The sequence below is a fragment of the Colius striatus genome, chromosome W, assembly GCF_028858725.1.
Source record: "Colius striatus isolate bColStr4 chromosome W, bColStr4.1.hap1, whole genome shotgun sequence".
Lineage (NCBI taxonomy): Eukaryota > Metazoa > Chordata > Aves > Coliiformes > Coliidae > Colius > Colius striatus.
In genome coordinates this window covers 41243476-41264766 of record NC_084789.1, presented here as the reverse complement: position 1 = coordinate 41264766, position 21291 = coordinate 41243476, and the positions used below count along the sequence as shown (strand labels likewise).

At 53.5% G+C, this 21291-nt stretch overlaps 1 protein-coding gene across 1 annotated transcript in view; it reads right to left on the bottom strand.

Moving 5' to 3' along the window:
* Positions 1-21291, bottom strand: part of LOC104557525 (acid-sensing ion channel 2) — a 314024-nt gene that overhangs the window by 25273 nt on the left and 267460 nt on the right. Inside the window, exon 2 of the mRNA XM_062016739.1 lies at positions 985-1135. Within this exon, the coding sequence (XP_061872723.1) occupies positions 985-1135 (151 nt within the window). The remainder of the gene's footprint in view (positions 1-984; positions 1136-21291) is intronic.

The following is a 21291-nucleotide window of genomic DNA, read 5'->3' as shown; positions in this document are numbered from 1 at the left end:
GGAGGAGGAGGAGGATAAAGGAGGAGGATAAAGGAGGAGGAGGAAGATAAAGGAGGAGGAGGAGGAGGATAAAGGAGGAGGAGGAGGATAAAGGAGGAGGAGGATGAGGAGGAGGAGGAGGATAAAGGAGGAGGAGGAGGATAAAGGAGGAGGAGGAGGATAAAGGAGGAGGAGGAGGATAAAGGAGGAGGATAAAGGAGGAGGAGGAGGATGAGGAGGAGGAGGAGGATGAGGAGGAGGAGGAGGAGGATAAAGGAGGAGGAGGAGGAGGATAAAGGAGGAGGAGGAGGAGGATAAAGGAGGAGGAGGAGGAGGAGGATAAAGGAGGAGGAGGAGGATGAGGAGGAGGAGGAGGAGGAGGATAAAGGAGGAGGAGGAGGATAAAGGAGGAGGAGGAGGATAAAGGAGGAGGAGGATAAAGGAGGAGGAGGAGGAGGATAAAGGAGGAGGAGGAGGATAAAGGAGGAGGAGGAGGATAAAGGAGGAGGAGGAGGATAAAGGAGGAGGAGGAGGATAAAGGAGGAGGAGGAGGAGGAGGAGGATAAAGGATAAAGGATAAAGGAGGAGGAGGAGGATAAAGGAGGAGGAGGAGGAGGAGGATAAAGGATAAAGGATAAAGGAGGAGGAGGAGGAGGAGGAGGAGGATAAAGGAGGAGGAGGAGGATAAAGGAGGAGGAGGAGGAGGAGGAGGATAAAGGAGGAGGAGGAGGAGGAGGAGGATAAAGGAGGAGGATGAAGGAGGAGGAGGATAAAGGAGGTGGAAAACACAGCAGCTGGAGATCCACATTGAATGTGGCCACCCAGATGCCTCTGTAGGGACAATGCTGGAGCATCTCAAGGTGCCACCACACCTCTTGCCACCCCCAGGTGCCCACCCTTGTCCCAGCTGAGCTGCTTTAGGCATTGGGTGGCAAAGGTGAGATGGGAATGGGTTAAAAAGCAACAGTATGAGCATGTTTGGGAGAGGGACAAGAAAAAGCTCACCTGTTTCTCCCCAGATTGGCAAGTATTCATCCTGCTGTATGTCCAACATGATCTCCAGCCCATTGCCTGTTCCACCCTTGACTGTGGTGAGGAGAGGTCGTCCTTCTTCTCCTGAGTTGAACATGTAGCACTTCCCATACTTTGTAAACACCTGTGAGGAGACAAATGAGGGAAAGGGTGAAGGATTTCCCACCTCTTCCCATCAACCTAACACCCAGCAAGTGATGGGAGAGTCACTTGAGAGCATCAAGCAAGTGCCTCCAGGTTACATCTCCAAGGGACACGTGGACACTGTGTGTTGGAGCTTGTAGTCAAGCATAAGGTCAGTCCATCACCACTCCATGCTCCTTCCACCCAAAGGATGCCATGGCAGTGATGCCTCTGCTCTCCCCACACACACAAAGCCAGGATCCCATTAATGCCTCACTCTGCTGAGACTTCAAGAGTTTATTCCTCCTTTCATAACAGTTAAAACCACTTGGGATAACGAGGGAAGATTCCCTCCATCCCTTCTGCTCTTCTTCAACCTCATTTGGCCTTCTCTCTTCCAAAGGAGCTCTGGGCAAAGCTCAGACAAAGGCTTCCAGGCCACCAGCAGCTCTGCAAACAGGGCTGAGATGGGCTTCCAAGTTGGGGGGGATTTGGGTTCCCAAGTGGGATGGAGATGGGTTCCCATGTAGGGAGGGATTTGGGTTCCCAAGGGGGATGGAGATGGGTTCCCATGTAGGGAGGGATTTGGGTTCCCAAGGGGGTGGAGATGGGTTCCCATGTAGGGAGGGATTTGGGTTCCCAAGGGGGTGGAGATGGGTTCCCATGTAGGGAGGGATTTGGGTTCCCAAGGGGGGTGGAGATGGGTTCCCATGTAGGGGGGGATTTGGGTTCCCAAGGGGGATGGAGATGGGTTCCCATGTAGGGAGGGATTTGGGTTCCCATGTAGGGGGGGATTTGGGTTCCCAAGGGGGATGGAGATGGGGATGGAGGGGTTGGGAAGGAGCTTTAGAGCTCATGCAGTGCAACCCCCCTGCCAGAGCAGCAGCACCACCTAGAGCAGGGCACACAGGGGCTCATCCAGCTGGGCTTGGGATGGCTCCACACAAGGAGCCTCCAGAGGCAGGGTAATGGGGATGGAGCTCTGGACAACAGAGCCCTGAAAGCTGTCAGAGATGTGTTTACAAGGCCAGGGTTTCCAACCAGCTTCCCAGCCTCACCAGAGCTCAGCACAATGGGTCCATCACTATGTCTGACCCAAGCCAGGATGCTTTTGGCCTTTTTGCCCTCCTGGGCATGCTGCTGGCTCCTGTACAGCTGCTGGCACCAAGCCCCACAAAGGCCCTTTGCCTCTCTTTGCCCTTCAGGAGCTGTGCAGGGATTTCTCCCAGCCTCTGAGTCCTCCCCATGTGATGCCACTGACCTCCAGGGCTGCAAAATGCCCTGTAGACAGCTGGAAGCTAACTGGCTGCTGCCCAGGTGAAAGCAGCTCCTCCTGAGCCCTGGGGCTGGAATGAATAAGCTGGCTGCCTGGCAGAGGATCTCTGCTGCTCCCATGCCAGGTGCACAGGAGCTGTGCTGCACCACAGAGCCATCAGGGCCTTTCTCCCCTCAGCTCCTTGGTGAGGAGCCCAGGCTGCCCAGGGAGGGTGTGGAGGCTCCATCCTTGGAGCTCTTCAAGCTCCCCTTGGCCACATCCCTGTGCTCCCTGATGTAGGTGGGAGCTGCTTGTGCAGGGGGGTTGCACTGCATGAGCTCTAAAGCTCCCTCCAAGCCCCCCCTGGCCACATCCCTGTGCTCCCTGATGTAGGTGGGAGCTGCTTGTGCAGGGGGGTTGCACTGCATGAGCTCTAAAGCTCCCTCCAAGCCCCCCCTGGATACATCCCTGTGCTCCCTGATGTAGGTGGGAGCTGCTTGTGCAGGGGGGTTGCACTGCATGAGCTCTAAAGCTCCCTCCAAGCCCCCCCTGGCCACATCCCTGTGCTCCCTGATGTAGGTGGGAGCTGCTTGTGCAGGGGGGTTGCATTGCATGAGCTCTAAAGCTCCCTCCAAGCCCCCCCTGGATACATCCCTGTGCTCCCTGATGTAGGTGGGAGCTGCTTGTGCAAGGGGGTTGCACTGCATGAGCTCCAAAGCTCCCTCCCATGCTGTGATTCCATCTTCTAGGACAGCAGCCCCCTTCACTCAGTGCAGCCCAGTTCACACCCCCACATCTTCCCCTGGTCAACAGCTTCACTCTGGCATCACTGACACAGAAGCACAACAGGCCAGCACATTGAATTGCCTCAGGGATGGTGCTTGGCAGCAGCCTGCCACAAGCTCTGACCCACCAGCCTCACTTATTTATTGGAGGGAACAATCCCTGGGTGCTCCCACCAAGGTCCATTTCTCCCCTGACCACAAACCATCAGCATCAATTCATTTCCCAAGACCCTGCACAACAGCAGAGCCTCAGAAGCTGGGTGAGAGCCTCTATTTGCAATGGTTTGGGTATGGGCAGAGGATGGGGTGGGTTGAATGGCAATGCCCCAGCACAAGTGTGAGGCCACTCAGAGCATGCAACAACCTGCACTGTGTGCAGGTGAAATGAGGTCAGTGCTCTGAGATGGGACCACTTAGAGCCAGGTTGAATGAGGTCAAGGCAAGAACCTGGCCAGTGCCCTCAGGAAGCAGCAGATGGTGTGGAAAGAGAAGATGGGTGATGGGGGGATTGCATTTGTCCTCCCTGAGCACCAGCAGCAAGGACCTGGGGGTATTGGCTTAGTGGCAGGATTCATTTGGATGGTAATTACCATCTGCCTTCCTAAGCTCTCCCCACTGGTTCCTTTAATGAGTTGTTCTCCATCACCTCTGCTCATCTCCTTTGCAGCAGCACAGCTCAGCCTCCAGCCCTGGGACTGGCAATGGGCAATATTGCTCCAATATAACCTCCAGAGAGGGTGCCAGAGGAGCCCCTGGATCCCCCCCAGCACTCATCCTGCTCCAGGTTTCCATGCAACCTCAGCAAAGAGGCTGGAGGGAGCATTTGCACTTGTAATGGCAAGGGAAGGATGGGGTGTATCAAATGAGCTGATTAGCAGCTCTCATGCACCTTCAAATCCATCAAGCAGCATCCCCCCCAAAGCCAAAGCAAGGGGTGGGGGGATGCTTGTGACCTGAGGCAGGCTGAGGTTGGCTGGAGCCTCCTGAGATGCTGGCAAGGGCAGAAAGTGTTTGCTCCTCATTATAGAGCTGTTCCCATTGTTTGCAGCTGCATTTTCAGGCCAGCCCCTGCCTAGAAAGAGCTGCTGCAGGAGGGAGCTGTGAGCAAAGCACAAACAGCTCCAAATCCTCCCAATGGGACAACATCTCCTGTGAAGGCAAAGCACCAACTGCTCCCTCATCCTTAAGCACTGAAGCACCAGATGGACCCAAAGCAGCTTTTCCCTGCAGCCACTGAAGCTTCAAGTGCTGGGAGGCTTTTATTTCTTCCAGCCCTGAGAGCTACAACTTCAACCTGAAGGGTGCAAGAAGCAGCAAAGCCTGTCCTCACCCAGCAACCTGGGCTGAAAGGGATGCTCAGGACCAGCTTGGCCACCCATGGCTAAGTGGGAATGGCCACTGCCATATGGTAAGGTGATGGTTTTATGGCCAATGTGCATCCAGGGGATTTGCACTGCAGCTTGCTTTTTGCTGCCATGGAACTAAAGGCATAAGTCAGAGCACTATGACTGAAGCCCTTCAATTGCTTCTGCACTCAACTTCCAAGCACTTGAGTGAGAGCTGCTCCCAACTTAGCACAAAAGCCTCCTTTTGCCTTTCTTCTGATGGCTCCATCACTTCAAAGAGTGACCTCTGGATGTGCTGCAAGTACAGTGCCTTTCCTCTTCCACCCTTCAGCTGCACCCACTGCTCCCTGGGGCACAACATCCCTCTAACAAAGCTGTTGCCATGGCAAGCAATTGAGTGCATCACTGAATCATTGTGGTTGGAGAAGCCCTTGAAGCTGCTGCAGTCCCAGCCCTGAGCTCACCTTGCTGAGCCCAGCACTACCCTCAGCATCTCAGCTCTGTGGCTCTGGGATCCCTCCAGGGCTGGGCATTGCCCCAGCCCCCTGGGCAGCCTGGCACAGGGGCTGACACCCCTCTGAGGGAAACAGTTCTGCCTCAGCTCCAAGCTCAGCCACAGCTCCTTCTTGAGAGCAAGGCACATCTTTGTCCTCATCCCCCTGCTTCCATCTGGGCACAGCCAAGGGCAGCAACTGCAGTCTTCCATCATCACCATCCCTGAGGACATGCCAACCATCACCTCCTGCCTCCAGGGGCCCAGCAAGCAGGGGTTAAAACCCAAGCTGATGCTTGGGAATGAAGCAAGTTGCATCTCCAAAGCACAGTCCCTTAGAGCTGAGCTGCAGGCTGTGGTACCAAAGGTCATGAGCAGTGAGATGTCCAGCTACAAGAGATGATGCTCTTGGCCAAACCCACTTGGCTCCTGCTGGGTTCAGCTAAATCCTTCCTCAGAGCTTTATATTTACAGCACAGGCAGGCTCTGCTGCTCACCAGCATCCAAGGAGCACCTTTGCTGTGTGCCAGCTTTTGGAGACAGCCCTGCAAAGCCTTGGGGGGAAAGGACTGGGAATGACAGCACAGCAACAAAACTGCTTTGCATTCTCTATTGCCAAAGCTCCCACAAGTGGGACAGGCTCTAGCAGCATCCTTTGGCTAAAGCATTAACCTTGCATTGCAATGACTGCTGCCCCATCACTCTGCATGGCTCAAAGGCCACTAGAGCAAGAGAGCTGCATTGCTTTCATCCTTTAACTCAAAGCTTTCCCAGGACATTGTGGCTGAGCCATCCATCAGCTCCTTTCTTACACCTTCACAGCACTTGAGGGGGACTCAAAGCTCTTCCTAGGCCAAAGGAGTTTCCCAAACCACCCCAGATACTGGGTTTTGCCCCTTTAGAGATGGATTCCAACCCTGCACTGCCTGGAAACACAGAGCTGAGAGCCTGAACCAGACACAAGCCCCAGCAACTTCAAACCCTCCTCAAGCAGCTGAACTGACCTCTGCTTGCAAACCACACATGCAAGTCAACACACAGCCAGCTCACCCAGTGGGTGCATCCCCACAGCTCCTTGGCTTTCCTTGTTAGCAGCTAAAGGGGGCTGAAAAGCAAAAGGAGAGCTCAGCCTATGCTACACAGACCTCAGCATCACTCTGCCCCAGTGCACTGATGGAAACAGCCAAAGCCAAGCTGAGGGTGACTGCCTGGGGTTGGGAGTGAATCAATCAGGAGGCTTTGCAGAGCAGAAGGGGATGGCAGACATGCTGCAGACATGAGAGGCTGGCAGCTTGCAGAGCACTGAGCTGCTAGTGTGAGCCAGGGCAGGCAATCTGTCACTAAAGCCATCTGTTTCCTCAAGCCACTGCTTTTCACTTGTGCCATTTGGTCCCCTGGCTTTGGAGATGGATTTGTCACCTCTGCTCTGTCAGCTGAGGGATGCTTTGGAGGGATGCTTTGGAGGGATGCTTTGGAGGGATGCTTTGGAGGGATGCTTTGGAGGGATGCTCTGGAGGGATGCTCTGGAGGGATGCTTTGGAGGGATGCTCTGGAGGGATGCTTGCTTTGGAGGGATGCTTGCTTTGGAGGGATGCTTGCTTTGGAGGGATGCTTGCTTTGGGGGGATGCTTGCTTTGGGGGGATGCTTGCTTTGGAGGGATGCTTGCTTTGGAGGGATGCTTGCTTTGGGGGGATGCTTGCTTTGGGGGGATGCTTGCTTTGGGGGGATGCTTGCTTTGGGGGGATCCTTGCTTTGGAGGGATCCTTGCTTTGGAGGGATCCTTGCTTTGGAGGGATCCTTGCTCTGGAGGGATGCTTGCTCTGGAGGGATGCTTGCTTTGGAGGGATCCTTGCTTTGGAGGGATCCTTGCTTTGGGGGGATGCTTGCTTTGGAGGGATGCTTGCTTTGGGGGGATGCTTGCTTTGGGGGGATGCTTGCTTTGGGGGGATGCTTGCTTTGGGGGGATGCTCTGGAGGGATGCTTGCTCTGGAGGGATGCTTGCTTTGGAGGGATGCTTGCTCTGGAGGGATGCTTGCTCTGGAGGGATGCTTGCTCTGGAGGGATCCTTGCTTTGGAGGGATCCTTGCTCTGGAGGGATGCTTGCTTTGGAGGGATGCTTGCTTTGGGGGGATGCTTGCTTTGGGGGGATGCTTGCTCTGGAGGGATGCTTGCTCTGGAGGGATGCTTGCTTTGGAGGGATGCTTGCTTTGGGGGGATGCTTGCTTTGGGGGGATGCTTGCTTTGGGGGGATGCTTGCTCTGGGGGGATGCTTGCTTTGGGGGGATGCTTGCTTTGGGGGGATCCTTGCTTTGGGGGGATCCTTGCTTTGGGGGGATGCTTGCTTTGGGGGGATCCTTGCTTTGGGGGGATGCTTGCTTTGGGGGGATCCTTGCTTTGGGGGGATCCTTGCTTTGGGGGGATCCTTGCTTTGGGGGGATGCTCTGGAGGGATGCTTGCTTTGGAGGGATGCTTGCTTTGGGGGGATGCTCTGGAGGGATGCTTGCTTTGGAGGGATGCTTGCTTTGGGGGGATGCTTGCTTTGGGGGGATGCTTGCTTTGGAGGGATGCTCTGGAGGGATGCTTGCTCTGGAGGGATGCTTGCTTTGGGGGGATGCTTGCTTTGGAGGGATGCTCTGGAGGGATGCTTGCTCTGGAGGGATGCTTGCTCTGGAGGGATGCTTGCTTTGGGGGGATGCTTGCTTTGGAGGGATGCTTGCTTTGGAGGGATGCTTGCTTTGGAGGGATGCTTTGGAGGGATGCTTCATCATCTTTGGAGATGATGCCTCATCATCTCACAACATTTATGAGCTCAGATGGAGCCCATCAGGGTTAACAGCTACCTGGGCTATTTTATCCAGGTCAGTGGCTTTGGAGCAGAGCAGATTGATTCCTTTCTCTTCATGTCACCCATCAGCAACACACCAGCTCCAACAACAGATTGCTGCAAGGACACAAGGCACCAGCTCCCTTCCATCCCCACTTGAGGATAAGCTGAACTACACCCACATGGGTTTAAACTCTCTTTGCTAACCAGGAGGGAATCCTGTGGCTCAGCTCTTCCCTCCCTCCCCACTGGGAACAGTCCAGGAGCATCCCTTTGCTTTCAGCAGACTTGATCCCACATGGCAAGCCCCCACAAACCCCTTGTAGAGGTTAAAAATCATCCCTGAGGAAGCAGGAGGCATTTAGGGCTCCCATTGTGATGATGCCTTTTGGTGCTCAGGGATGCTCCACACCTAAACCAACCAAGCCCTCAGTGCTGTGCTGGGGAGGACAGACACAGACCCTCTGCCCATCTCCAACCTGCTCTGGGTCAACACCTCTGAGTCAGTCACCTGCTTTGCAACTTGTTGCTCAGCCTTGAACCTCTGCCATCACTCAGGTAACATCCCTGCCCTTCCAACCAAGGCTGCCCTGAGCCTTGCTTGCTTAGGGAGTCATTTCTGCAGGTGCTGAGCACACCAAGCCCCACAGGCAGCCAGGTTGGCTTTGTGTTTCAGAGCCCAGGGAATTCATTCATCCTCCATGCAAGCAATTACCATGGCTGGGATGGAAATGTGCTCCTAAAGAGGGGATCTGGGAGGCAAAGAGTCTCATTTGCATTGGGCAAAGCACACATTACAGCTCTGTTACACCTACTGCTGCTGTTCTGCCTCATCAAGACAGATAGATGAGGCAATATCTTACAGAGCAATCACTCCAGGGCTCTACCCATCCTTCTGCCTCCCTGTGTGACCTCAGCTGTGTCACCAGCCTCACCTGGTCCTCACCACATCACTAAATGCCCATCCTCTTGACAGACACCTTTGAAATGCTTGTCAGTGGTGCTGAGCTCCCCCCTCAGCCTCCTCTTCCTCAAGGAAGATGCTCCAGTGCCCTGAGCATCTTGCTGGCCCTGTGCTGGCCTCTCTGCAGCTGGGGAGCCCAGCACTGGACACACAGACTCCAGATGAGTTGATTCTCCCCCAGCAGTGCCAGCTCTGTCTCCTGGAGCTGCTCTCCAGCAGCTCACCCCCAGCCTGTGCTGCTGCAGGGGATTGCTCTCCCCAGCTCAACAGCAGCACAGGCTGGGAGCATCAGCCAACTTGCTAAAGGATGCCCTCACAACAAAGCTCTAATCCCCAAATCCCTTTGCATTGTATGCTATAAATAAACCACTCCTAAGCCTTTGCTCAAATCTCCTTCCACTCATCACATTTGGGGGGGGTGAGTGCTGCTCCCTGCACTCCAGCTGCTCTGTGGCTCTTTGCATCACACCCTACCAGGACCTGGCCATGTAGCATCCCCCCAACAGCCAGGTCAGCTTTGTAGATAACAAATCCATCCTCCTCCTCCTCCCTCCCTGAAGGAATGCAATAGTGTGGCAGTGAGTCAAGTGGATGGGACCAAAGGCAGCTTGCAGGGATGCAGGGCTCAAGGTATGTGAAAGGGGAGTCTTGGCTCAAGGCTGAGCTTGGGATGTGCTACATGAACAAGAAGGAGGCAAAACAACCCCACATCTCTGCTCAACTGTATGCCAACAGCTACCAAGATGTGCATGGACCAGCCTGAGGCAGGGAGGCTTTCAGGAGGAGCAGGTTTGCTTTATCCTGAGCCCACTGCAGCAGCTGAGAAGGGAAACAGAGAAAGGAATCTAAAGTGGATTGCCAAAGCACATTAACCTCAGAGTGAAGCAGCCCTGACTTGGCTTGGAGTTTTAACTCAACAAGGTTAAAGCCTCTAATTCCAGAGAAGCCTCTCAGAGAGGAGCTTTAATGGGCTCTAATGAGCTGCTCTGAGCCCTGACATCATCTCCCACTTGCAGCATCAATTAAACCATTGCAATCATCACAAAGCATGCAACTGGCCTGTGGATGGGGAGGGAACATGGTGCAAGAACCCAAGCTTGTTATGATCACCTTGAGCATGCAGGGCTTTATAAAGGCTAGATATGTCTCAATCAAGCCTAATTATTAGCTAGTAGCATGAGGTTTTGTAGCCATCCTTCTCTGGGCAGTGTATGAGCAGAGTTATGGTGCAAGCTGAGCCCCAGGTGAATGCAACCAAGGTGCAAGCTGACCCCCAGCTGAATGCAACCAAATGCAACCCCAATTAAACACAGCTCCCAAAGAGCTTGTGCTAACTAATTGAGGCAGAGAGCTGTTTAGCAGGGGCCAAGAGGCTTTTCATTAGCTGCAGGCAGCAGGAACCAGAGCTGGAAGGAGAAGGATTAACAAGGAGGATGATGCTGGTGACAGGCACACACCTGCTTTGCCCTTACTCAAAGGCACAGCCTATCAATTAGCTAACAAATTGGCTAAAGGGATGGAGGTGGGAGATCACCCTGAGTAGATACAGCTCAGTGAGGCCCCAATTAGAGGCTGCCTTTGCTAATTAATGACTGGGCTAAGCCAAGAGTGGAAACATTCAGGCAGCACCATTCAGTCTTTGTGCTGGACCAGCTTTGCTCCCAAGTCACAAGTGACAGGAGGAGAAGAAACAGCCTCAGGTTGCCCCAGGGGATGCTGAGATTGGAGCTGAGGCACAACTGGTTCCCTCAGAGGGGTGTCAGCCCTGTGCCAGGCTGCCCAGGGAGTGCCCAGCCCTGGAGGGACCCCAAAGCTGAGGTGCTGAGACCATGGGGTAATGCTGGGACTATCAGCCTCCAAGTCTTTTCCAACCAAAGTGATTCTATGGCACTAAACCAGGAGGCTCCAGGAGGGTCTAAAGCAGCTGCTCTACAAAACCTGAGGCCAAAGGGAGCTGTGAAATCCCATTTGGAAATGAAGACTGAACCCCATAAGGGCTTGTACCTTTTTCTTCCCACAGCCACCTTATTCAAGCTTCCCTCTGCCAACCCCTGGTACCCAGCAGCATCTCCAATCATGAGCTTTAAACATGCCAATCCTGTCATGACCACATCCAAGGAGCTGCTGGCACAGCCAGCTACACAAACCCAGAGTGGCAGGACAAGATGTGCCCTCTGGAGCTACCTGGCAGCATCAGTTGCCATCTGAAGGAGTCCCTTCATGAGTATATGCTGGTGTTTGGTGCTTGCAGGCTGCTCTGCAAGGGTCTTTCTCATCTCAGAGGCTGGATCTGCATCACACATGCTGCACTGGATGGGAAATACATGGGTCCTGCCACATCTGGGGCTAAAACCACAGTAGGGAGCAGGTTCTGAGAGGAAAGCATCCCCAGTGCTCTCATTCAGCATCTTTTCACTCAAAGTAGACAAAAAGAACCCTTCTCCCACCTAAGTGGGAAGAGAAGCAGAGTGCCCCATGAGCTCTGCATGGGTATGACCTCTGGGTTTATGTTGCAAAGGCTTCACCTTGCTGCCATGGTGGTACCAGAGAAAGCTGTGATTGATGCAATGCCTCAGCCAAGGCTGGCATTTGTTGTCTCTAAGTGATCATGATTATACAACAGACCAATAAGACCAGGGAAAAGCAGTTGTGCTGCAGCACAAGCTGCTGGGACAAAGCTCCTCAAAGCATGGAGCTGTGCTTTCATGCTCTTTGATTTGATGAGGTAGGAAATGATGCTCTCAAAGCAAACTCAGCTCCATGCACTGATGCTGGTGCAGGGGATGCAATGCTCCCATCAGCTCCACTTGCCATCACTCCATGCTCCCCAAACCCCCCCAGTTGATGCATTTGGGAGGCTATTGCAGCTGAGCAGGGCTGGAAAGCTGGGGCAACCCAAAGCCCTGAGCTGTGGGATCCTCCTGTGCAGCTCATGGCTTGAAGGGCTGAGTGAGGACAAGTTCATGGCATAGAACCACAGCATGGGAGGGAGCTTTAGAGCTCATGCAGTGCAACCCCCCTGCACAAGCAGCTCCCACCTACAGCAGGGAGCTCAGGGATGTATCCAGAGGGGGCTTGGAGGGAGCTTTAGAGCTCATGCAGTGCAACCCCCCTGCACAAGCAGCTCCCACCTACATCAGGGAGCACAGGAATGTGCCCAGGGGGGGCTTGGAGGGAGCTTTAGAGCTCATGCAGTGCAACCCCCCTGCACAAGCAGCTCCCACCTACATCAGGGAGCACAGGGATGTATCCAGGGGGGGCTTGGAGGGAGCTTTAGAGCTCATGCAGTGCAACCCCCCTGCACAAGCAGCTCCCACCTACATCAGGGAGCACAGGGATGTATCCAGAGGGGGCTTGGAGGGAGCTTTAGAGCTCATGCAGTGCAACCCCCCTGCACAAGCAGCTCCCACCTACATCAGGGAGCACAGGGATGTGTCCAAGGGGGAGCTTGAAGAGCTCCAAGGATGGAGCCTCCACACCCTCCCTGGGCAGCCTGGGCTCCTCACCAAGGAGCTGAGGGGAGAAAGGCTCTGATGGCTCTGTGCTGCAGCACAGCTCCTGTGCACCTGGCATGGGAGCAGCAGAGATCCTCTGCCAGGCAGCCAGGTTATTCATTCCAGCCCCAGGGCTCAGGAGGAGCTGCTTTCACCTGGGCAGCAGCCAGTTAGCTTGCAGTTGTCTACAGGGCATTTTGCAGCCCTGGGGGTCAGTGGCATCACATGGGGAGGACTCAGAGGCTGGGAGAAATCCCTGTGACATCTAAAGGTGGATGTTTTCTGCTTTGGTAGGAAGGAAGCAATGCCATGCTTCCAAGGGGTGAGCCATGAGCTCCCTTGCCATGATGCTACATGTCCCTGCCTGACTTAGCAAGGGCTTGAAAGTGGCTGCCTGGGCAGAGCTGGCATTAAAGCCTGGTAGAAAGCAGCTGTGTGTAAATGCACTGTGCTCTTGGGCTTTTAAACCAGGCAAAGAAACTGCAGCCAGACCTTCTAAGCACATGGCAGGTGATGAGAAACCCTGCTGCAGATGGCAGGAGGTCAGGAGATGATGCTGTTGAACCAAACCCCTTTGCTGCCCATCAGCTCAGAGCTGCAGCCTCCTTCTCCTAGACAAATGCAACTTGCAGAGCAGCTTGGCATGGCCATAAATTGAGTGCAGGAAAGCAAGGCAACCTCATGAGCAAGGGGAAAGCTTTCCTTAAGAGATTCCAAGCAACCTTCCAGCTGCTTGTGTCACATCAGCTCTGACTCCTCACCTTCCCTCCTCCTGCTCAACTAAGGCATCAAATCCCTTCTTCCAAATCTATCACTCTAAGTCCCACCAAGGGGAAAAAGCACAAGAGGTGCCATTAGCACAAACACAAGCTGGAAGAAACTAGGTCAAGGGAAGAATAAGCAGGGAGTGGAAGCTGGAAGGGCTGTAAGTGAAAGTCAGGCTGGGCAAGGTCCCTGCCTTGAATCCTCCCTCTGCAAAAGGCTGAAATCATGGCAATGGTCTGGTCAAAAATAGCAGTGGCACTCTTCCTTGCTAGGAAACTGCCTGGGTGGGGGGTTTTTCCTCCTGAGGAGGAGAGGGGAGTGATGCATTACACATGGCAAGCTTCATTTGCCATTCAGCTTCTTGCAGTGCAAGCATTGTGGAGTAACAGAGTGAGGGTGCAATGTCACTTGAGGGAGAAGCATCCTGCAAAGCTCCCTGCTGGGGTCCCTCCTGCAGCACAGCAGCTCCTGGGCATGAGATAGAGCTGGAGCCATCAATCCCAGCTGCTGGCCTGGTGGCAGAGAGGCTATTCATGTGCTACTGACTTGGAGGGGGGTTGTGTGGCCAGGTGTGGGTAGCAGGGGATGGCTTCTGGGTGAAGCTCCCTCTGGGTGTGGAGGCTCCTGGATACATCCCTGTGCTCCCTGATGTAGGTGGGAGCTGCTTGTGCAGGGGGGTTGCACTGCATGAGCTCTAAAGCTCCCTCCCAATCCCTCCCACTGTGTGATTCTATGATCTCTCAACACCAGATGGACCAAAGCTGAGTCAATTAGTGACAGAGGGAACCCCTCTGTGACCACCACACTGCACAAGGGGAAGAAGTTGCTGGGCAGTTGCTAAACTGCAGCAGCAAAAGGGAGAGACAATGTGAGAACAAGGTCAGTGGATAAGAAGGAGATGCTCAGGAGCTGGGGAGTCACAATGGGACTAAAAACCACCCCAAATCCAAACTCTACACATACAACCCCCCACAATGAGATGTGTATTATCATGCCAAACTACACAAGGGAAGCTGCCATGAGATAGAACCCCTTTGCCTTGATGCATCCTACCCATCAGTCTTGGTACCACTTCTCCTCCAAGCCCTCCCCATCCCAGCTCCTGTCACTGCTCCACACCACAGCAGCCTGTTCCAACAGCAACTAATTGCTACCAAGCTCCTGCCCAAGATGAAAGCAGCAGGAGGGTGATGCTGGAAATGCTTTTGCTTGTCTGCAAAGGGAGCAGCTGGCCAGGCAAGCTAAAGGACTCATCTAATTAAGGAGGGAGCAAACCACCTCCATCACTGACAGAGGAACCCCCCCAAGGCTTTTTGCTCAGCCATAAATGTTCCTTTCCTCAAAGCTCCAATGCTGAGGTTTGTTTCCAAGTGTTGCTCTCTCAGGGAGATCAAAGATTCATGATGTGAGCTCAGCTGGGTGCTGGGGAAAGGTGATGTGAGGAGGGAGATGCTGGCATAGGGATGCTGCTGTAAGGACAGGGAGGCACAGGGTGATGGTGGAAGGAGCCAACTTGTCCCAGTGATGCTCATTGCAAAGCCACAGGAGCTTTGGTCACAACACTGAGCTAACTGGCAGCTCAAACATGATGGGAGCTCCTGTTTGACACATTCAAAGTCTCTGTACTCACTCACTGCTGGGTTGTCCTGCTCTGTGCCATGGGGGCACCAAGGGGTCCTGTGTACCATGGATAAGAGGAGGGGTATGAGATAGCAAAGCCTTCCCTACTCATTCTGGGGGTGAAGCATGGCCCAGAGCACAGGGTAAGGACATGGCAGCAGTTTCCATCTCCCCTGCAGAGTGACTTTAACACTGGCATGCAGGAGATGGAGCCCAACACCAGCTCCTCCACTTGCAGGCATAGCACAAAACCAAGGCAGAGGTAACCAAGTGCAAACCCAGAACCAATTGCCCCAAGCAGGGCTGGTCCAGGCTGCCCAGGGAGGGTGTGGAGGCTCCTACCTTGGAGCTCTTCAAGCCCCATCTGGCCACATCCCTGTGCTCCCTGATGTAGGTGGGAGCTGCTTGTGCAGGGGGGTTGCACTGCATGAGCTCTAAAGCTCCCTCCAAGCCCCCCCTGGACACATCCCTGTGCTCCCTGATGTAGGTGAGAGCTGCTTGTGCAGGGGGGTTGCACTGCATGAGCTCCAAAGCTCCCTCAACACCTTGCCAGTCTTTGCAACAAGGGCTGCAAGACATTCTCCTGCAAGGCTTCCCACACTAGTGACAACACACCACTAAATGAAGCCCAGAGCTCCCAAACAACTTCCAGAGGCAGAGTAGAAACTAAGCCATGGCATAGCCCAGCCTGTTGCTGCACAGCACATCTTCATCACAATGAGCTTCAGCCTCATTATGCCCCAGCTTCTATCTTTAAGCTAAGGGAGCAAATGAGCTGTGTGCACAGTGCAGGCAGCTTGTTGCTGTCAGCTGAACCCTCCTCTCTTCTGCCTGGGATGCCCACATCAGCCTGTTTTCTTCATGTCTAGCATCAAAAGGGCATCTTTTGAGGTATCTCACACCCTTGTTGCACTTATTCCTTGGGTCAGGGCACAAGTCAAACCTCTGAGCATGAGTCCATCCAAGGCATCTGGTAGCTCCAGCATCACTCCTGAGGAGCATCCCCATCCAGCCTGGCTGTGCAGCATCCCTCACTGCAGCCATGTCAAGACCAGATTTAACAGGACAAGAGCTGTTCCAGCACTTTTCTTTCACCCTTAAGATTCTCCTCTCAGAAAGAGGCCTTTAAATGGGTTAGCAGGTCACAAAAGCCTCTGAGCATCATGCTGACCATACAGAAGGAAACCCTCTTGAGCAGCTTTCCCCTCCCCTTGCACAAGCTGCCCAGAGTCACCTGCATGGACCCAAGCTGCTCTCAATGCTTTCTATCTCTCCTTAATCCCCTTTTTATATCCCTTGTCCCAAATCCATCCTCTTGCCACTGCACCCTGCAAGGCTGAGCTCAGGGATGAATTCACCCACCAGCTGCAGGAGGTGAATGTGGGTGGGAAAGCTGCTGGAGGTCCCTTCCAACTGAGCTATAGCTCAGAGCAGGGAGTAATGCCTTGAGTTCTGACCTTCTCAGGGTCATTAGGGACTCAAGACATTTCCACTGACCCTTTGCAACTGCTGGCTCCACATCCAGTTCCAGCAGCTCATATAAACCCCTGCATTGCCTCCTGGGGATTGCAGCAGCTACATGATCTCTAAAGGTCCCTTCCAACCTCTACCATTGGGGAAAGGGGATGAGACATTGAGAGCTCAGCCCCAGTGTCATCACCATCCCAGAGATGGAGGCAATGAGGAGCCTCAGGTCCCTTCCAGAGGCTTGAGAGGACCCCAGCTCCCTGGGTACTTTCTGGTACCTTCTGTGGGGTCTCCTCTCTGTTTCTTTCCCCCTCCTTATCACACCAAGCCTACTTTTCTCTTTGAAGCAAGGGGTTGGTTGCCTTTCCCTTCCACCATGCTCTGAGCCTCCTCTCCATCACTTGCTCCACAGTGAAAAGCCAAAGCCACCTTTCTCCAGTCACAACCCAAGCCCTCCATCTCTCTCTCTTCAATCTGTGCTGCTTTGGAAGTGATTTGTAGCTAAAGGGAACACAGCTCTAAGGTCAAGCTGCTGATGCTGGTTTGCTCCTGCCCATTGCTCACACAGATTGGGGTCCTTCCACAAGAGTGACTTGGCAAGCATTGATGCATCAGCTCTAATAAAGCCACTGGATGAGGTTATTTCTTGGCAGGAACATATGTTGGGAGCCTATAAAGAGCTACAATGAGTCACTTGTCACTGTTACATCCATTCCTTGCAAGCCATGGGACAATTCCCTCTATCACAGCCTTGGTGCCAGGAGTTGGGTTTCCAAAGGGAGAGGGGGGGTGGGAACAAACCCTCTCCTTCAAACCACAGAGGTTTGAGTCTGTTCCAGTTGTATTGTGCACCAGTGTGTGAAATGAGAGCTCAAGGGGGGGGGGGAAGAAACCATCAGAGGGAGGATTCCCTGAGAGCAAAGTGAAGCAGTTGCATTAGTCCAGGGGTTTGCAAGAGGGTTCCCCAGTTTGAGAGAGAGAGAGAGGGGAAAGGTGGATGGAGGAACATAGTCCAGGGTCATGGGGTGCCTCTGGGCTGGGTTATATGGTAGCAGAGAGAGATTGGGCTGGGAAAGGGTGAAGGAGGCAGTGAAAAGGCAAGACAGAGCAGAAACACAGAGGAGGGGAAAAGGGAATGCAAGCAAGCCCATGCCAAGTCAGGAGGAGGCAAGTCCAAAGGTAGGCTGGAAAACAAGAGCCTAGAACTAAAATGCTCATCCCAGCTCCAATTCCAACCATCCTGCTGGGGAAAGTGCCAGTTACAGGAGCCAGGTGGGGATGCTGCAAAGGCCTGAGGAGCACACATAACCCTCCAGCTCCATTAACCCTGGCTAAAAGGCATCACCCTGAGCAAAGGGCAAACCCCAGCAGCCTTGGGGGGGTGGATAACAGACTCCCCAGTGTCCCCTTGGTCCTGACCCTTCCTCAGCAGCTTGATGCCCATCTCACACCCAGCCAGGATCCAGCAATGCCAACCTCTGAGCCACATCATCTCCATTTCTTCCTCCCCAGCTTAACTTCAGTCCCCATCACCTCAACAGTAAAACAAGCCCATCTAACTTGAGTACAGGGCTCAACTGAGCCAAACACACATTAAAGCACCCCAAAGCCTCTCTTTGGAGCCAGTCCATCTGTCAGAGTTTCAAGCAGCACTTGCTACAGTTCAATCCTAATTCCTCCTTGGATTTTGCACCACCACACCCCCCAAATTAGCAACATTACCTCATGCAGTTTGGTGAGGAGAGCATGGGCTTGGCACTGCTGCTTTAATGAGGGAGATTGAATCCAACTGGCTCCACTTGTACACATTGGGAGTGTATTTAAAGCTTGAGCCTCACATCAGTGGAATGAAACACAACCTACTGCCCTTCCAAAGCAACACCAGTTGTGTTTGGAACTGGCACCAAAGGCAAAAAGCATCCCAAGTGTAACAGAGCAAGGTGTGGGGGGGTCTAAAGAGGAATTGAGTTGCACAGTTGTGGTTGTAGTGGAGTGAGCAAAGCCTCCCAAACCAAACCCAAACCACATGCACAGGGGGGAATGACTGTGCAGTCAGTTACAGTGATGCTGAGCACAGTGCTAACAGCTACTCCCAGCCTCAATCCATCCAGACTGGTGGCACTGCTTCATGGAGGTGCAATGAGGATGGGGGCTGCAAGCTGTCATCGCTCCCTGCAAAGCCCATCTTGCAACAAGACAGGGTGTGGGATCCAGTGTCCCAGGCAGTGCCAAGTTTCATTTGGAAGGTTATTACCTGAGGTTAATTAGCCCAGCAATCCTAACCCATGGGATGGATCCATAGCTTGCTTAGAAAGCAAAAGCAATCAATAAGCAGAGGAGAGGGTAATCAAGGGAAACCTTTTGGAGGCAAAGAGAGCTCAGTGGAATAAATCAACACTCAAATTCAAGTGGTGCACAGCCAAACAGTCACACACTTAATCCTGATACTTGGTTATAAGACAGACAAGGCCACTCCTGCAAAGGAAAGCAGATCCCACCTTTAACCATTAAACTGCCAGGACTGTGTTAGAAACTGGAAGAAGGGGTTGGATAGTCTCTAAAGGTCCCTTCCAACCCTCTCCATTCTATGACAGGCCAGTTTCTTCCCTTAAAGCCTGGGAGTCAAGGCACAAACATCACCCCATGCAACTCATTTTAAGTCCAAGCCTATAGAAATAAGTGAAGCCACAGGAATAGGCTGAAGGGTACCAAGCTCCATACCATGCAACCACCCTCATGCAGCTGCAGAGCTGCCAAAACCCACCTTGCAAGAGAGTTCATTCAAACCTGAGAGCTCCTACATGAGCTAAACACACTCAGCTGAGCTCTGCAGATCTCCTCCTCCATCCCATAGTTACACACACTGGGGGACAACAACCCATTGCTGCTGACACATGTTGGTTTTGCTTAGGAGCACAAGTGCCACTGCACCCTAATGGTATCAACAATTCCTCTCAGCTACTTCAGGGGGGGAAAGGAGAAGCTCCAAGTGACCCAGAGCAAAGGGATGGCTGGGGCTGCTCATGTCACAGCTCTCAAAGCAATTCCTAATCCCTGGGTTTGGTACCTTGATCTCAGAGCATGTGTCCTGGGGAGCAAGGTCCCCCCCCAACACACCAGCACCCAGAGAAGCTGCTTCCAGAACACCTCTCACTCTCTCTGCTGGGGATTCCCAGCTGGAAAAGCTCCTCAGCTCTCACTCAAGGACAACACAGAGGTCACTCCCTCTCTTTTGCTCTAGAGATGGATGTTGAGATGGAGGGAGCTGGCATTACCTCCCAGCCCACACACTTCATGCAGATGCCCTCAGCACAGAGGGCTTCCATCTCTCTCCCATGTGGCTCTGGGAGAAGAAGGGGAAACAAATCCACCCTGTGTTTTTCCTATTGCCTCAGGGGAGAGATTCCAACCCAGGTCTGGCAGGAGAGATGGAGAGCACTCCCCTGCATCCCAAGCTAGGTCCTGGCATCCTACAAAGCTTCCAGCCAGACTCTCAGGGCTCACACTCCTCCTCATTTCCTTCCCTCCCACCCTCCAGAGGCAGCTTTTCAGCTCTGTAGGGGCTGCTTGAAGCCCACATTCATCAACCTCCCCTTAGTGATATCAAACAGCTGCTGTGGAGCATTTAGGAACCAGTCACATCAGAGTCTGCCCTCAGCTTTTGCATCACTCCCCATTTCGAGACAAAACAGAGCTCCAGGCTTTGTGTTTCTAAGGACAACGTGAAGCACGTTGCTTTGCTCACCACAACAAGACTTCATTCAAACCTGCTGGCAAAGCCCTTACTGCCAACCAGCACACATCACCACGCTTGGAAACTGGCTGCAAGAGCTTCTCACAGCTCACACTGCCCATTGCTTCCACTTTTCCCTTTGCCACTCCATTGCTCTGCAGCCTCAGCCTGGAGATGCTGCTTTCATCAATGTTTTTAAGCTCCTCTTTGCAGCAGCATGTGCTACCTCAAAGGCTGCTGGGCAGCTCACTTCATCCCTCATTTCTTCTCTCTCCTCCCCTTTCCAATCTACCAGCCAGCAAAGCTTGATGTGACAAATCCAAAGAGACAAGAACCTCTTTTTGATTTGAGGTGTGCTAGTGCTTCCAGAGCAGGGAATTCAAGCTCCTCTCCAGGGTGAGGAGCAGCAACAGCTTTAACTAGTTATCTCTCCCTCCAGACAGCAGCACAAGTGTTTAATGACAGTGTACACCTCTAGACAGCTGCAGAGATGAGAAGAGCAGAATATTCCAGCACAAGAAAAACCCCACAGCCAGCTGCTACCAATGAAGCACCAAAGGGTCATTCAAGGGAGTGTGGTTTCAGCTCTCCTTTGGAGCTCTTGCCATTCCCTATCTCCTCTCATTGCAGCCTAGCTTGCAAAACAGTCCCAAAGCAATTGTTTCAAGCAGAGAGTGGTTTGCAAACCACTCTGAGCCCACAGAGGCAAACTCCAGCCCATGGAGCATCCACACTCACCACAGGGGAGGGGAGGGAGGGGGGGGACACATGGAGGGAGGGGAACACGACCTTCTCCAAGGTAAAAACAACAACCTTAATTAGCAGAAGCCATCGTTTGCAACCCAAATCACCACACAGCAAGAGGAATTCCACTCACCCGGGAGGAATTCGCTGGGCGGCCGACCGGAGCAAAGCAGAAGGAGCTCACCCCACGCTGACCCCTGCCCAAAGTAACTCCGGATCCCCTCAGCCCGATGGGTGGGGCACCTGCTAATTGAGTTCACCTGCAGCTAATTAAGTCTACCCCCTGATTAAACCGGCGCTTGCAAATTAAGGTCACCTGAGCTCACTTTGCTTCCCAGCTGCAAGAAGTCGAGAGAGGCATCTTACCCCGAAAAGCAACAAGGAAAAGGTGATAGAAGCAACTGCAGCGGTTTAGTTTTACATCACCCCGCAGCAACAAACCCCTTCAGCACCTCCCGCTGCCAGCCAGAAACGCGGAAAGCACGAGCTTTAGTCCCGAGGACAAGCGAGTAACTCCCGCACAGAGCTCCACGGGCAGCTCCCGGGAGAGAAACACCAGGAGACCGAGGGCTCCCCGCAGCGAGACGCGCCGGCGAGCGTGGGAAAAACACGCACCGGGGAGGGGAGCGCGACCGTGGGAAAAACACGCACCGCGGGGGGAGCGCG